At 42.7% G+C, this 18,274-nt stretch overlaps 1 protein-coding gene across 2 annotated transcripts in view; it reads right to left on the reverse strand.

Moving 5' to 3' along the window:
• The window catches only part of tecpr2 (tectonin beta-propeller repeat containing 2), a 123,034-nt gene that overhangs the window by 3,811 nt on the left and 100,949 nt on the right, over positions 1-18,274 (reverse strand). For both annotated transcript variants that reach the window (XM_072490436.1, XM_072490437.1), the window contains exons 18-19: positions 4,488-4,629; positions 2,822-2,971 (exon numbers count right to left, since the gene is read on the reverse strand). In XM_072490436.1, the coding sequence (XP_072346537.1) occupies positions 2,822-2,971; positions 4,488-4,629 (292 nt within the window). The remainder of the gene's footprint in view (positions 1-2,821; positions 2,972-4,487; positions 4,630-18,274) is intronic.

The raw sequence follows: 18,274 nt of genomic DNA on the forward strand, positions 1-18,274 counted from the left end.
ATTGGATATAGAAAGAAAAAGAACGTGGTTCAAATTTACACTATGAAATTACATTGCAGGCCATCAGCTGGGAAAGTAAAATTGCCTAATATGCTGTAGTCACCAAAGGTGAAGTATGCTGTCATTGCAGGCTGTTTTTACTGCCTCAATGGTAGGAGCCTAGTTTTGATTGAAACCTTTGAATCTATGCTTCAGATCACCCAATGGAACTAAAAGCATGTTTAAAAAGCTTGATGACTTTTATTGCTAAATGAAACCATCACTTTTACTTTTAACGTACAAAAGCTTAGAATATTTTTGATTAAGTATATAGTTCTTTACTAAATGTGGGCATTCAAATGCCCATAGACCGTTGTAAGTGCTTGGCTTTTTCTCCTCACTCATTAATGCCTCTTCAGAAATTAAGATCAACACCCTTCTTAACAGAACTTAATTGTCGACTATAACAATCTGTCACTGTTTGTGTGCATATGTATTAATGTACTATAAAAATAAATTGCATACTCAATTGTTACTCTGTTACTGTCTAGTTAAAATGATTACATTTTACATCAATACAACTCGCCTTTGTGTGGGAACAGCTTCCACAAAATTTGATAACTTTCGATAACAAATTTTAAGGTAACTACCCTCCTAATTGTTAAAACCCCCAGAAAATATTTCAACAAACAGGAAAAGACCATTAGGTCCAGCAAACACATTCCCGTCTCAAAGAATCAACTTCAATTATCTAGATTTTGTTATAACAGATATAACCAGTTTATTTATGTGAAGCATAATCTTGCAAACATCATTTTTATAATAATCTTTTATTGTCACAAGATTTTTTATGTCATCATTGGCTACAGGAATAGTGCCAGAGGACTGGAGGATAGCAAATGTGGTCCCTTTGTTCAAAAAGGGGAGCAGAGACAACCCCGGCAACTATAGACCGGTGAGCCTCATGTCTGTAGTGGGTAAAGTCTTGGAGGGGATTATAAGAGACAAGATTTATAATCATCTAGATAGGAATAATATGATCAGGGATAGTCAGCATGGCTTTGCGAAGGGTAGATCATGCCTCACAAACCTTATCGAGTTCTTTGAGAAGGTGACTGAACAGGTAGACGAGGGTAGAGCAGTTGATGTGGTGTATATGGATTTCAGTAAAGCGTTTGATAGGGTTCCCCATGGTAGGCTATTGCAGAAAATACGGAGGCTGGGGATTGAGGGTGATTTAGAGATGTGGATCAGAAATTGGCTAGCTGAAAGAAGACAGAGGGTGGTGGTTGATGGGAAATGTTCAGAATGGAGTTCAGTTACAAGTGGAGTACCACAAGGATCTGTTCTGGGGCCGTTGCTGTTTGTCATTTTTATCAATGACCTAGAGGAAGGCGCAGAAGGGTGGGTGAGTACATTTGCAGACGACACTAAAGTCGGTGGTGTTGTCGACAGTGTGGAAAGATGTAGCAGGTTACAGAGGGACATAGATAAGCTGCAGAGCTGGGCTGAGAGGTGGCAAATGGAGTTTAATGTAGAGAAGTAGGAGGTGATTCACTTTGGAAGGAATAATAGGAATGCGGAATATTTGGCTAATGGTAAAGTTCTTGGAAGTGTGGATGAGCAGAGGGATCTAGGTGTCCATGTACATAGATCCCTGAAAGTTGCCACCCAGGTTGATAGGGTTGTGAAGAAGGCCTATGGAGTGTTGGCCTTTATTGGTAGAGGGATTGAGTTCCGGAGTCAGGAGGTCATGTTGCAGCTGTACAAAACTCTGGTACGGCCGCATTTGGAGTATTGCGTACAGTTCTGGTCACCGCATTATAGGAAGGACGTGGAGGCTTTGGAGCAGGTGCAGAGGAGATTTACCAGGATGTTGCCTGGTATGCAGGGAAAATCTTATGAGGAAAGGCTGATGGACTTGAGGTTGTTTTCGTTGGAGAGAAGAAGGTTAAGAGGAGACTTAATAGAGGCATACAAAATGATCAGGGGGTTAGATAGGGTGGGCAGTGAGAGCCTTCTCCCGCGGATGGAAATGGCTGGCACGAGGGGACATAGCTTTAAACTGAGGGGTAATAGATATAGGACAGAAGTCAGAGGTAGGTTCTTTACGCAAAGAGTGGTGAGGCCGTGGAATGCCCTACCTGCAACAGTAGTGAACTCGCCAACATTGAGGGCATTTAAAAGTTTATTGGATAAGCATATGGATGATAATGGCATAGTGTAGGTTAGATGGCTTTTGTTTCGGTGCAACATCGTGGGCCGAAGGGCCTGTACTGCGCTGTATCGTTCTATGTTCTAGGCATACATGAAATGAAAATGAAATGAAATGAAAATCGCTTGTCACAAGTAGGCTTCAAATGAAGTTACTGTGAAAAGCCCCTAGTCACCACATTCCGGCGCCTGTTCAGGGAGGCTGGTTTGGGAATTGAACCTGTGCTGTTGGCCTGCTTTAAAAGCCAGCTAGTTAGCCCTGTGCTAAACCATTAACCCTGCTATGAAGTTACTGTGATATTACTGTGGCCATATTCCGCCACTTGTTCAGGTACACAAGGAGAATTAAGAATGTCCAAATTACCTAACAGTACGTCTTTCGGAACTTGTGGGAGGAAACCGGAGCACCGGAGGAAATCTATGCAGACACAGGGAGAATCGAACCTGGGACCCTGGAGCTGTGAAGCAACAGTGCTATCCACTGTGCTACCGTGCTGCCCTAGGGAACAGTTGTGAAATTAATAAACATTCTAAACTTCTACTGGAAATTGGATAGAGAGTTGTATATATTAAATGGGGGGGTTCTCTGGGTAATGAATTTGTGCGCATGAATCTTCCACCAAATTACCTGTTAAGCAAATCACATTGCCAGGAATCTTTTTCCAATAGTCGCCTGCAGGATTTTTGTTTGTTATTCCATAACGACGTGCTATGTCTCCATTAGAACAACGCACCCACACTGTTCTATAGCTCACAGTTAGTTGACTTGCCTGCAAACCTGTAAATATGATTAAGTTAGTGTGGAACATTAAAGTAGCTCTAAAAAGCAGTAAAATGTAAGAAATAGATGACTCCTTTGTTGACGTCCCAGTATTTAAATCAATTCCTTAAAAAGGTCAATTACCAGTATACATTATTTTTCAATCACTGTTTTAATGAATGAGAAAATCTAGTTCTGGTAAGAAAGCACAGGCAATCTCGCAGCAGGGGCATCTGGGAAGCTGTGATTACAATATAATTAGGATTAGTGCTAGAATAGAGAAAGTGAAGCACAAGGGGTTAGATTGAAAAAAAAAAAGAGATAAAAAGGAGACTGCCCATATTAAACAGAAAATGGGGGGGGGGGGGGGGGGGGGTGGACGACACCAAACAGAATCACATATCAACAATGGAAAATACTTGTTTTAAGATGGAGAGTACAAAGCAAATATATTTCAGAGTAAGGATATGAAGAATTGGAGTCTTGTGTGAACAGGAACAACAATTATTAAAGGAGCATTTAGGCCTTACAGGACAGATAATGAAAATTAAACTCAATGAACACAGGAAGTGCAGCAAAAAGGAATTACAAAAGAGGCCAAGATAAACCATGAGAGAAAATTGGCAAAACGTGCAAGTACAACAAAAAGCTGTGTATTTTTTAAAATTGCACATTCGCAGCAATATTATAGTAGAGACCCAAGAGTTAACACATTAATGAAGCAAGCATGTAGCGGAGAATGAAGGAATGGCACAAGTACGAAGTACGTTGCCTCTGTTTTCAGAGAAGCAATGGTTATTAGCATTGCAGAATCACCAGAGGTGTTTCTAAAAATTGTTCTTTACAGGACCTGGGTGTCACTGGCAAGGTCTGAATTTATTGTCCATCTCCAATTGCCCTCGAGAAGGTGGTGGCGAGCTGCGTTCCTGAAGTGCTACACTCCATGTGATGTTGGTACATCCAGTGCTATTAGAGAATCTTAACTCAGCACTGATGAAAGGACAGTGATATATTTCCAAGTCAGGAAGATATGTAACTAGGAGGAGAACTTGCAGGTGGTGGTGTTCCGAAGTACCTGCTGCTCTTGGTCTTCTAGGCAGTAGAGACCATAGGTTTGCCGAAGAAGCCTTGGTGAGCTGCTGCAGCGCATCTCGTAGATGATACCCACTGCTGCAACTGTGCGTTGGTTTGGAGGGAGTGCATGCATAAGGTATTTGTTGTGGTGCCAGCCAAGTAGGCTGCTTTGTCCTAGATAGTGTTGAGCTTCTTGAATGTTGCTGGAACTGCTTCCAAATACTCAGGAGAAGCTTGGGACGAAACAGATGGTCTGGATGGTAGTTTGACAAATTCTGCAGAAAGGCAAATTGTGTCAGAGGACAGCAAATATGTCTTCAGCTTTAAAGAGTGGAGTGAAAAATAAGATAGGAAATTGTAGGACAGTTAATCTTACCTGTCAATGGCTGGCAAAGATATAATATAGTGAAATGATTAAGCACAAAAGTTAATCATCGCACATAATGATTTCTACTTTTACCTGGCACATGTTCCCAATCAGTGCCCACAGGCATGGCGTCTGTTATTCCAACTCGTACATGCACATTTCCTCGACTGTCAATGGCCCAAACCATCTGGTCATTGGGACTGGAATAAATGTTGATCAGTTGTGTTCCTAATGGCTTTAAATGGAAGAGTTTGTTGAAAACATATCAAAACCTTAAAATTATCAAAATCCTAATGTTTTTTTATACAAAATATTTATGCACACAGATATACTGTTGCTATGTCTTACTCAGCTAATCTGAATCTATGCACTTTTAAAGGCGCAGTGATGTGAAAACTAGGTGCATTCACTCAGAATTAGCTCTTCAGGAGTGAGAAATCTGCCTGGGTTTTTTTTTTAAGATAATGATCGGTCAAATCAATTAAGAGGTTGCAGTTCTGTTCCTGAAATAAACTTCCTAAATTACATATTTGTTTAGAAAGGAAATAAATCAAAGTGTGCGACAGTCATTCAAGTGTGACAGGCAGGAACTGAACTCCTACATGCATTATTTTGCATCAAGTTGCAGATGAATCTAAAATTCACACTCACTAGTGGATCTTTTGTGAAATGAGAATACATTGCTGTGCAAAGCGAAAGCAGAGCTACTGACTATGATGATGGATGATAAAAATATAATTCCACTTCTTCAGGAATTTCTCTTCTCCCTGCTTTTTAACATTCAAGTGGCATTCTGTACATAGATATCCATGTGCAAGATATGAACAAGCTCCTTTCTTGACAAGGAAATTACCAGACAGGAGTGAAGTTGTGTAAAAAGAGCTGGAAGCTGACTGCATTGTAAATGCACTCTTAAAGTAGGGGAAAATAAGATTCCCTGCTGAAGAAATCTGGTAGCATCATTGAAAAGCTGGCAGATATTAATTTTTCCCTACAATATTTACAATCTATGTTGTTGACTGCGTTCACGATGGTTTTCATCAAGTCGTGATCAACTTTAGTGGCTGGAATTCCATAAACAACGTGGGGGGAAGGGGGGGGGGGGGGACTATAATGCATGTAATTTGTCTGGTGTCCATACATTATTTCTTGTGATTCAAACCTGCTGTTTAATTCACTGAATAATTATCTATGTCTAATATATTAATCAAACAGTATATTCTCAACTGATTGTTTACATGTAGCTCACTTTAATTTATTAAATCTAGACAAATATTTGCTCAAAAAATCTATCTTGCTCAAACAGTATAATGTAAGTAGCATACAAATGTATGATCAAAAACAGATATAACTTATGAACAAAATGCAAGAACTTCCTCTGCTTTTGTTTTATTGGGTGCGTGTCAATATACTGAACTATTGTGTATAATAGACTAACTGAAATGCTATCCGCTGAAAGAAATCCAACCTGCACGAGAGCTTTCTGCTTCTGCTTGCCCTAGCCTGTAATTTTCAGTACAATCCCCAAGTTCTGGCCAATCAGGTGCAAGCCCCGTGTCTAGAATGGAGCCTGCATTGACTAAAGGCACCAAATATCTTTCCTTAGATTATTCGCCGACAATTCTTTGCCACTCAAGTCTTGATAAGTTTTGATTAGAATACTCTTGTATAGCTGTAAATACCTTTGTGTGCAATCAAAATGCTTGCTTGTCCTATTGTGCTCCCACACACTGAAATCAGTGACATAATATTCATATTTCTTGTTGGTTACAGTTTCAAAAATAGAACAAATGTAATGGTTCCATGCTACTCATGGATTATCATTCAGTAGCGTCCCAAACGGGGCAGAAACAATTGAATTAGAGGCGATCTGCAGCCATTCAGACTACAGTATCTGTACTGAATGATCAATAAGGTACTAGGGTGATTCTTTTAATACTATTTAAAAAGATAGTGTATGATTTATGTTAGATATGTAGAATACTGGACAAGAACAGGGTGAATTATGATACCTCTACAGAAGAAAAACCCAATATCACTCACTCTTCTAAACTTGAATGTGAAGAATTTATATTTGCGTAAGGTATCATAGGACTGTATCCAACCAACTAACTCTGGGAAGTAGCAGGGAGGGGACACTGAGGAGAAGAGAAATATGATCATCTCTTATTGCAACATTTATGAACTATTCCAGAATGATCATTAGAGTTAACTAAACTCTAAGCTTTTCTGCAAAGATACAAAACGTGGTTGAGAATTGGCAATGCCTTTTGTGCATTTATAACAAAATTCCTCAGAGTTGCCTAGTAATGCAGAACTTGAGTATGGTTGGAAAAAAAGATACATAAGCTTTTTGTCTTGCACTTATTAGGATAGCTTGCAAGAAATTACCAAACTATAACAGGGAATAACAATTTATCCTGCATGAGCAGAGTGCGCTAACTGGTTGGCAAGTGAACACTGATTGGTTGAGGATTTGCCAGAGAGTGTAGCACAGAGCTGTTAACAGCTTACCTTTGTTCAAATTCAAATCGGGCAGGTCGTCACAGATTGGTGAAGGGATTACCCTGAGGAATGAACCAGGGAATGACTGTTCCCTAAGCTTTATGTTTAGATGAAAAAGGTGCAAAGTGTGAACATGTTCCCTCTGTCTGCAAAGGACAGGGCCCTGTGCATGAATACATGCAGCTTCTAGCATGTGTAAGTGAGCCACACTGTGAGCCCGACATGAAATACTCCATGGCATCACCTCCGCCAATCAGGATCCACTTGCCAACCAATCAGCACTCTCTTCTCATGCAGTATAAATTGCTGTTCCCTGTTAGTTTAGTCATTTCTATCAAGCTAACGTGATGAGTGTAAGACAAAAACTTAAATAGCACGCCACTTTTATCAGCAATACTTAAAACTCTCCAGTTTAGCTACAATTTAAGAAATACAAGTTCCCTGCCCTCTCTACTCTAATTCAAATTCTGTTGGGTGAGTGTTTTAATGGGCAAAATGTGAAATGTTAACTGTCCATGTGCCTGGCTATAGAGCAGCATGGATAATATCAACAAATGTTAGTGTAATATCATTTTGGTATAATAGCTGCTCTCAACTGCCTAGGTGGCTCAAGTAAAGGCACCAGTGCTTCAACTCCAATAGCACTAGTGGGGAAAACTAAATCCAACTCCAGATTAGGTGAGAACTATGTTAGACTTGTCCTTTAGCCAATCGGCGTTGAACTTTACTGATGTCAGCGCTAGACAAATAGACAAATAAAATTTTAAAATGAATCACAGAATCACTATCGTGCAGGAGGCCATTTGACCATCAAGTCTGTACCGACCCTCACTCTACCTCACCCCCCCCTCTGCAATCCCATAACCCCACCTAATCGTTGCACACTAAGGGACAATTTAGCATGGTCAATCAACCCAACCTGTAGGATGGCATGGTGGCACTGTGGTTAGCACTGTGGCCACATGGCGCTGAGGACCCGGTTTCGATCCTGGACCTGGGTCACTGTCCATGTGGAGTTTGCACATTCTCCCTGTGTATGTGTGGGTCTCACCCCCACAACCCAAAAAGATGTACAGGGTAGGTGGATTGGGCATGCTAAATTGCCCCTTAATTGGGAAAAAAATAATTGGGTATTGTAACATTTTTAATTAAAAAAAAAAAATCAACCTAACCTGCACATCTTTGAACTGTGGAAGAAACCTGAGCACCAAGAGGAAACCCACGCAGACACGGGGAGAACGTGCAAACCCCACACAGTCACCCAAGGCCGAAATTGAACCCGGGTCCTTGGTGCGTGAAGCAGCAGTGGTAACCACTGTGCCACCATGCAGCAGGGAAAAAAAGAGGAGAACTTGCATTCTTATAGCACCATTCATGTCCTCGGAATGGTCCGATTATTTCAAAGACAATGAATTACATTTGAGGTGCAGTCACTTGTTATGCACAGAAACATGGCAGTTAAGATCTCAGAAACAGCAAATGAAATGAATGACCAGTTGTCTGTTTTTAGGAGGTTTAGAGAGGTACGTTAGCTTGGATACCAGAACTCCATGCTCTTTTTTTTAAACAAACACCCGAGTAGCAAACAGAGACTCTGGTTAACGTCTAACCAATGTTTATCTTCATCAACATCACAAAAATCGGATTATAATCTGGCCATTATCACAATTGCTACTGTAGGGGTGTGTTGTGCAAAAATTGGCTGCCGTGTTTCCTAGGTTACAACAATGACAACATTTCAGAAATACCTCACTGGTTGTAAAGTACCCTTTGAGACATCCAGTGGTTGTAAAAGCCACTATATAAAAGCGAGTCTTCATTTTTATTTTTAACCTCCTCAATCAATTTTTAGTCCACCCAGTACCTCAACTACCTTCTCTTTCACTACGATTTTGGCAACACATGCCCTCTGCCTCCATTCTGGTCTTTTTTATGGTTCCTAATCAGCACTCATTACCTTTTGCCCAGTTCTATACTTCTACAAGATTTCTAAATCCCCTGGTGTGTTAGCTGCCAGTCTCTTCTCACACTGTATCTGTCCCTCCTTTTTCTCTTCTCATCCGTACTTTCTATATTCAGCCAGACTTTATCTTGTTTTATCAATCTGACATCTGTTATTCACCCCCTTTTCTCTCCCTTCAGCTTGCCTACTCCTAGTTCTTATGTTCTAAATAGATTTCCACGTAGGCAAATGCGAAATCATCCACTTTGGACCTAAAAAGGATAGAAGAAGAGTATTTTCTAAATAGTGAAAAGCTAGAAGCAGTAGCAGTGGAGGCCCAAAGAGATATGGGAGTCTTGGAACACATTGTTAAATTATCCAAACAGACATAGATAATAATTAGAATGTCTAAAGGAATGGTGGCCTTTACATCTAGAGAACTGGACTACAAGGAGGTTGATGTTATATTTCAATTTAAAGCCCTAGTTAAACTTTACCTGTAGTACTGAGCAGTTCCAGGGCACCACAACTTAAGGATGTAGTGGCTTGAAGAGAGTGTTACATAGACTTACCAGAATGATCCCTGGATTTCAAGGGTTAAATTACAAAGAGAGATTGCACAAACTAGGGTTGCATTCTCTAGAACTCAGAAACTTATGGGCTAATTTGATCCTGTTTCTAAGCTTCACCAGTCTACTGCACTCGTCATTGAACTGAAATTGATCCTATAGCCTGATGGTAATGAGGTTAGATTTGGTTGAATATAATTCTGCTTCATTTTATGTCCCACGGTGCCTCATGGACATCCAGTTTTGAGCTGCTGGATCTGTTTTGAATCTAACCCATTTAGCATGATGGTAGTCTGGCCACTTGACATAATGGAGGGTATTCTCAGTATGAAGATGAGACTTTATTGCTACAAGGATTGTGCAGTGGTCACTCTTACGAATATGGTCATGGACAGCTGCACCTGTGACAGGTAGATTGGAGAGGGGGGAGTTCAAGCAGGGTTATCCCTCTTGTCGTTTCTAAGCCCAAGTTGATGCCAGTTATTCATCTAGTTTTATTCCTATTTGATTTTCCTGCGGTGGTTTGATACAACTGAGTGGCCTGAAAGGGCATTAAGAGTCAACCCACATTGCTGTGGGTCTGAAGACACATCTAGGTAACAGAGCTGGTTAGCCTTCTTTCACAATTACAGACTACCAAGTAAAATGTAACAATTTTGCGACAACTTCCACGTTAGGAAAGACTTCAGAAGGCTTTCAGGTGTTAAAATAGAATCGGAATGGAAAATATTTTGGTAAGCACTCTTTTGACATGAGCAGTGATCTGAACAGAGTGAAATAAAATTGTGGGGTCAGAATGAATACAAAGGGCTGACAAAAGAGTCCGATTTAGTCTTTCGGTAACTTGTTTGTGCTATCCTCAGCATTGCATAGCCTAGTTGCTGCATCAGCACATGTTCAGAAAAGATCTGAAACGTGAACCGGAAACAAACATCCTGGAATGAAGTTGTGGGGTTTCAAATCACAAGCAAATCACCATAGTCACACAAAGAGTGTGGACTGAATTCAAGTAGCAAGAGTTTAATGAAAAATACTAACAGTGCGGCTCTTCTGCTTAGCTGTAAGCACATGCAGGCTGTTGGGGCCTTCGAATGAAGAGGAATTAGATTCTTTATACAAATCATATTTATTTTCTTTTTTTCTGTTCCTAGGATAATATTTAATCATTTTTTTCAATCTAGTGTCACATTAAAGAATCCCCAGTACTTGGACTTATGTACAGGTAGCAAAACCAGGATATATCTGAGGAATAATGACTCAAAATAAATAGGAAAGTTCCACTTTTACTAATAAACTGCTTTAATGGTAGAAAATTCTGCGAAGAAAATGCGAACCGCCACCCATTTGAAAACCTAGTCACATGCTGAATATTGCACACCAACACTGGTATCACTAGTAGAAGAATTCCAGCTTTTATATGTGGAGTAAGTGTGCTGTATGATTCTACGTACAACATAGGATGGTGATTTATATGGCTTATTGATGAAACGGCCTTTGAAAGGCAGGTATTGCAGTCACATGTTGTGTTCCCCATTGTACACAACAACAGATGTTGTGTTCCCCATTGTACACAACAAAAGATAAAAAAGATGAAAAGTTATAATTTTTATAGGATTACTTTTAGTTTTCTATCCCAGAAACTGATCTAAGCAATTTTCACTCATTTGGTGCAAGGTTTGTTCAGCTTGATTTAAAAATATTCTGATGTACAATCAATAAATACACATCTGTTTAAATCTATAATCTGTCTCTCTATTTATATAAAAAAACATTCCAATTGAGGGACAACTTAGCTTGGCCAATCCACCTAACCTGCACATCTCTGGATTGTGGAGGTGAGACCCATGCAGACACGGAGAACGTGCAAACTCCACACGGACAGTGACCTAGGGCTGGGATCAAACCCGGGTTTTGGCGTTGTCTGGCAGCAGTGCTAACCACTACACCACCGTGCCGCCCTATCTCCCTATTTATGATCATAAATCTTACTTCTAAAGTTCCCTGATGTTGACAATCCCACTCAAGTCAATTCCTGATATTTAAATGAGAATTTCTTTTTCTATGACCATGAAAAGGATGACAATAACCTGGGCATTTTGTGGTCTAAAAATGAACATAAATTGTTAAATTGTCTAGAAAAATCAAAAACTGGATAAATTTATACCTAGTCTTTTGGACAAGCACCTCTCCAGTCCCAAACAAGGAGCAATTGTTGCATCATAAACCATTTCATAAATCTGCCAATGGCATCTCAAAAACACTTTACATTTTAGATAATGTCTAGACAGTGCACTGTAGAATGTTGTTAATACAAGTAAAGCCTCTACATATCAACCCATAGAAATGCCTAGTTTCAAATCCTCAAAATGTTGTCTAGGAGACGGTTAATTGGAACAATGTAATTACAGATTTAAAGTACAAAGAGCTCCATGAAGAATTCTGGCGTTAACACATGAGTTACACACCACTTGCACAAGTTTTTTAAAAAGTCTCTGAAAGATGATTTTTAAACTGAAAAGGTAACCTAATTAGAATTATTTCACAACAGTGCATGTTTAGATGCTACAAGTAAACACTAATCACAGTCTGCTTTCCCAACAGCATGATTCTAGATAACACAAGGAATCAATGATTTCAAATCTGCCTTTACAACAGCGTGCTTACCCCAACAAAGTTAAGGCCACTCGCAAAGCTAATGTTCCTCGCAAAGCTAATGTTCAATTTATTTGCTGCTTCATTGAATTGGCAACATCGCATCTTACTATGATGTTGAAGCTTTGTATGTTGAAAAGCAATTTCATGCACAACACAATTAAAACCTTAATTACAGATTGGAGGATGTTTCTTAGCAATGGCCCGAAGCAAGGAGTGAACAAGCGATCTGGTATGTCTAGGTGAAGGTGCCACATTAATCTGCATTTCATCTGAAGGGAGCCAACAGGGCGATGTGAGGTGATTGACATGAGAAGGATTGAGCTCTTCAATATATCTGTCAGATTGGTGAATACAATTGGAGAATTATATTTGGAAATTATGGATGTGCACAATAGTGTTTAATTTAAATTAGTAATGGATTGAAGGGTTACAGAGAACAGGCAAAGATGAGGCAATGATGTAATCAACCATGATCGTATTGAATGGTGGAGCAGGTTCGAGAGGCTAAATTGCCTACTAGGATAGTTCTTTCTTAGACCATAAGAACTATCCTGTCCAATTCCACCTTCTGGTCTGTAGCCCTGTAGGCAACAGCACCTCAAGCACAAATTTGGTGTTCTTGATTAATAAGGGATTAAGGAGATAAGGGGTTATGGGGACAAGGCAGGAGAATATGGATGAGGAACACATCAGCCAGGATAGAAAGGCGGAGCATACTCGATGGGTCAAATGGCCTAATTCTGCTCCTATATCTTATTGCCTTCTGGACACCGGAGCTGACACTTTCGTTTTCTGCCCATTTCGTCATACTTTATCTGGTATGTGTGGATGGGTGTTGCTGCAAAATAGGAACGGAATCATAGAATCCCTACAGGGTAGGAGGCCATTCACCCATTGAGTATGCACAGACCTTTTGAAGGAGCACTCCACCCATATCCACTGCCTGTCCACACCGCCATATCCCCGGATACTAAGGGGCAATTTATCATGGCCACTCCACCTAATCTGCACATCTTTGGACTGTGGGAGGAAACCAGAGCACCCAGAAGAAACCCACGCAGACATGGGGAGACGTACAAACTCCACAAAGAATTGAACCCGGGTCCCTGGCATTGCGAGGCAGCAGTGCTAACCAATGTGCCCCCGTGTTGCGTCTTTGGGAGAGATAAGAGATTGCAGAAGTTAAGATTGTACAGCTTTACCAGCCAGTTGCAAGTGTCATTTAGATCTACCTGTTTTTCCCGAGGTCAAAGGATGGGAAATTTACAGCAGTTAGTCTAGATACAACTGCCTGTGCAGGAGATTAATTTACTCGGAAGCAAGGAATCTAACGGGAATGGATAGCACCGGTTCATCATCATTGTGTCTCAGAAGGCTAACACCTCCCAGTGAAAGGCAGAGCAACCAAGTCATCTACATCAACTCATAAGGACTAAGTCACACATGTTCTGGAAATATTGCTAGCTACTAGCACCTAGACTTTAATCTATTTAATCGATTGGTCATCTAATATTGTTAATCTAGCCATTTAAAGAGTGTAATCCGACATTAATTTCATCAATTTATATTCTTATAATTAAACTGAAAATTTATAATCAGTTACACCTGAATCACTGTGATGTAATTGAACCAGTCTGGTTATCTAATTATTTACATACTTTTATGTTTCAGTTAGTGTACTATCCATGACTCTAACTTTAAGTTCATGATTGTTAAAATAAATAACTAATTCTATTGCTCAAGAGCTTGCGTGGAACCTGAGTGAGACAGAGCAGGGTGAATTTGGCATACTTATGGAAATTAACACCATATCTACAGGTACTGTGCTAAGCGACAACATATAAAAATGCAGAAAGGGAGAGGCCAAGAATAGTTCATACGAATACTTCCCCAGGCATTTGTAAGGTGGCAGGCGAACCACATCAGCTCTTGTCATCGTCTAATTTTCTTGCCTATTCTCTTTCTTGAGCTGTGGTGCAGTGGTACTGTCACTAGCCTAGTAATCCAGAGGCCTAGGATAATGCTCTGGGGACCCGGGCTCAAATCCTTTTGCACACAAAATCTGGAAGTAAAAGTCTAATCGCCATTGAACCATTGTCGTAAAACCCATCTGGTTCACTCATGTCTGTTTAGGGAAGGAAATCTGCCATCCCTACCTAATCCGACCAACACGTGACGCCAGACCAATGGCATGTGGTTGACTCATAAATGCCTTTGAAATGGCTGAGCAAATCGCTTGGTTCAGGGCAATTAGGAATGGGCAATTAATGCTGCCCAGCCAGCGATGCCCACATTCCAGGAAAAAAGTTGCATTTCTCTACATTGCATACAAATAGCTTATCCTGTTTAGGTTTGGATCCATCATTTTCATTAACTTTGCAAAGAAATGGACCTCTGGTGGCGGCCGTGGTGGAGTAGGTCACACATTTGATAGCTCCCACCTGTGATGGACTTTTGGACCTTTTTCTCCCGTTTTTCCCCGGATTTTATTGGATGAATCGGTGGAAAGCGAGAGGGTGAGGAGAAGTCCCTCTCCAGTGCAAGGAGAATTGGTCCAGAAGTGGCAGTGTGAGAAGACAGAATTTTACAAGAAAGACGCGAGCAGAGCCGGCAACGCGGGTAAGCATGGCGGAGAAGCAGGGCCGCGGGGGAGATGACAAAGTGGTCGACGGAGCAGCTGGTGAAGCATTTTGAAGAATGCTTCGCCAAGCTTAAGAAGGACACACTGATCAAGGCTTCGATTGATTAGGTGGTGCAGAATCAAGAAATCTACGGACGTGCGATCCAGGAGGTGAAGAAAAAGGTGTCCGAGCACGAGGAGTACATAACCGTGTTAGAGACCAAGGTGGAGATGATGAATGACCACCAGCAAAGAATGTAGGAGCAGCTGGAGGACTTGGAGAACAGGTCCAGGAGGCAGAACCTGAGAATCATCGGCCTCCGAGGGCAGTGAGGGATCGGATGCGAGGGCCTAAGTGACGAACATGTTGGAGAAGTTGATGGGGGCTGAGGCGTTCCCTCAGCCCCTGGAAGCGGATAGACGCAAAGAGCCCTCGCGAAGAAGCTCCGAGCGAACAAGCTGCCGAGGGCAAAGGTGGTATGTATGCACCGGTTCCCGGACACGGAACACATTCTGCGGTGGGCCAAGAAACAGCGGAGCAGCAGGTGGGAGAATTGTGAGCTGCGCATTTATCAAGACCTTGGGCACAGAGTTGACCAAGAGGCGAGCCGGGTTTAATCAGGCAAATATAGCCCTCTTTAAGAAGGGGGTGAAGTTCGGGATGCTGTACCCAGCACGTCTGTGGGTCACATACGAGGACCGGGAATTCTACTTTGAAACACCGGACGATGCATTGACTTTCATCAGGGAAAATAGACTGGATGTGAACTAAACACACTGGAGCCTTGGGGAGAGTATTGCAATGGAGATTTGTTGATAATCACTTTTGTGCTGGTTTGAATAAGGAGTGTTATGTGCAATATGGGGCTGTTTCGAGGTCTAAAGTTAACTTTGTTTTACTGGGAGCTGGATGGGGGGGCGGTTTCTGTGGTTGTGGCTCGCGTGTTTGCGCATCTGAGGGGGCTGAAGGCAGACATGGCAATGTTACAAGAGACACACCTAAAGGTTACAGACCAGACTAGATTGATGAAGGGGTGGGTTGGCCAAGTTTTCCACTCAGGGCTGGACCCAAAGATCAGGGGGGGCTGCGATTCTGATAAATAAACGGGTGGCATTTGAGGCAGAGAGAATCGTGTCAGACACGGGGGGCAGGTACATAATGGCGAGTAGGAAGCTGGAGGGGGTGCGGGTGGTACTCATGAACGTATATGCTCCGAACTGGGACGATGTGGAATTTATGAGGCGGGTGTTAGGTAAGATCCCAGACGGTCACATAACTTGATTATGGGGGGGGGGAGATTTTAACACAGTCATTGATCCAGAATTGGACCGGTCAAAATCCAGGTCAGGGAGGGTGCCAGCCACGGCAAAGGAATTGAAGGGGTTTATGGAACAGATGGGGGAGTAGACCCATGGAGGTTTGGACAGCCAAGAGCGAGGAAGTTTTCTTTTTTCTCCCATGTCCACAAGGTATACTCTCTGATCAACTTTTTTGTCCTGAGCAGGGCTCTAGCAACACTTTCTTCACTCGCGGGGTTTTACCTGCCGAAATAACCTTATTCACCCATTTAAAAAAGGCCCTCGGGATGAAGATGGGGGGCACTGAAAGACAAACAGAAATCTGGGGAGAACCGTCATTTTCATGATCTGTACACTCCCTGCCAGTGATTGTGGGAACATGTCCCATCTCTTAAAGTCCTCTTTCATTAGTTCTACAAGCTGGGATAGGTATAACTTATGCAGTGCCTCCCATTCCCAAGCCACCTGGATTCCCAAATATCGAAAGCTCCTTCCTACCATCCTAAACGGCAGCTCTCCCAGTCTCTTCTCCTGCCCTCTCGCCTGGATCACGATTTATATCCCGAAAAATTACCTAGTTACCCTAAGATCCGCGTACCTTCCCCCATCCCCTCCAACGGGTCTGAGATATACAAGATATACAAGAGCAAGTCATCTGCGTAAAACAAAACCCGGTGCTTCAACCCCCCCCTCCCCGAACCAGCCCTTTCCAGTACCTTGAGGCTCTTAATGCCATGACCAGTGGCTCTATGGCCAGAGCAAACAGTAGCGGGGAGAGGGGACACCCTTGCCTCGTCCCTCGGTGTAGTTTAAAATAACCCAACCTCAACCAATTCGTACGCACACTAGCTACTGGTGCCTGATAGAGCAACCGCACCCAGTTAATGAAGCCCTCACCAAACCCAAACCTTCCTAGCACCTCCCACAGATAATCCCACTGCACCCGATCAAAAGCCTTCTCCGCATCCATCGCGACCACCAATTCCATCTCCCCTCCTTCTGAGGGCATCATAATAACATTTAGGAGCCTTCGAACATTGGCAGTGAGTTGCCTGCCCTTTACAAACCCCGTTTGGTCTTCCCCGATCACCCCCGGGACACAATCCTCTATCCTTGTGGCCAATATCATAGCCAGCAGTTTGGCGTCCACATTCAGTAGAGAAATTGGCCTGTATGACCCGCATTACTCCGGATCCGTCTCCCGTTTCAGGATCAATGAAATCGAAGCCTGTAACATTGTTGGGGGGAGGACTCCCTTCTCCTTGCTTTATTAAATGCCCTCACCAGCAGTGGGCTCAATATCTCCAAAAACTTCTTATAGAATTCCACCGGGTATCCGTCCAGCCCCGGGGCCTTGCCAGATTGCATGCCCTTGAACCCCTCCATTATTTCTTCAATTTCAATTGGGGCTCCCAGCCCTTCCACCAGATCCTCATCCACCCTCGGGAAACTCAACTGACCTAAGAACTGCATCATCCCCTCCACCCCAGCCGGGGGTTCCTTTGCTGTAAAAGTCCTGAAACACCTCATTCACCCCCGCTGGGTCCAGGATCTTGATCCCACCTCTACTCTTTTACAAATTCCACCTGTAATCTCCGCCACTCCTTCAGTAACCCCGCGACCGGGGCTTCCGAGTATCTCCCCAACGAGCTTATCCCACTCGGCTCGTTCCACCTTTTCTCTGTGGGCCCATATCGAGATTAATTCCCCTCTGACCACTGCCCATTGCAGTCGGGGGGGGGGGGGGGGGGGGGGGGGCAAGTCCGGTGGTGGTGGTGGCGGCTCAGAGAATCTGGGGGCAGTGGAAGAGATATAAGAGAGTGGAGGGAGCATCGGTTTGGACCCCGATTTATGATAACCATCAGTTTGTACCGGATAGGCTGGATGGTGGGTTCCGGAGATGGCAGAGGGCAGGAATTAGGAGGATGGGGGATCTATTTATAGGTGGAAGCTTCCCCAGCTTGAAAGCCTTGGAGGATAAATTTGAATTGCCAGCAGGGAATGGAGTTAGGTATCTGTAGGTACAAGACTTTTGGAGAAGGCAGATTCCGGCCTTCCCGCTGCTGCCGCCACAGGGGATACAGGACAGAGTAGTCTACAGTACGTCGATGGGAGAGGGGAAGGTATCAGACATCTACCAAGAACTTATGGAATCGGAGGAAAGTCCGGTGGAGGAGCTAAAGGGCATGTGGGAAGACGAGCTGGGGGGAGAGATAGAGGCGGGTCTGTGGGCGGATGCCCTAAGCAGGATTAACACATCCTCATCTTGTGCCAGGCTTAGCCTGATACA

This window comes from Scyliorhinus torazame, chromosome 2 (genome assembly GCF_047496885.1).
Source record: "Scyliorhinus torazame isolate Kashiwa2021f chromosome 2, sScyTor2.1, whole genome shotgun sequence".
In the NCBI taxonomy this organism is placed as follows: domain Eukaryota; kingdom Metazoa; phylum Chordata; class Chondrichthyes; order Carcharhiniformes; family Scyliorhinidae; genus Scyliorhinus; species Scyliorhinus torazame.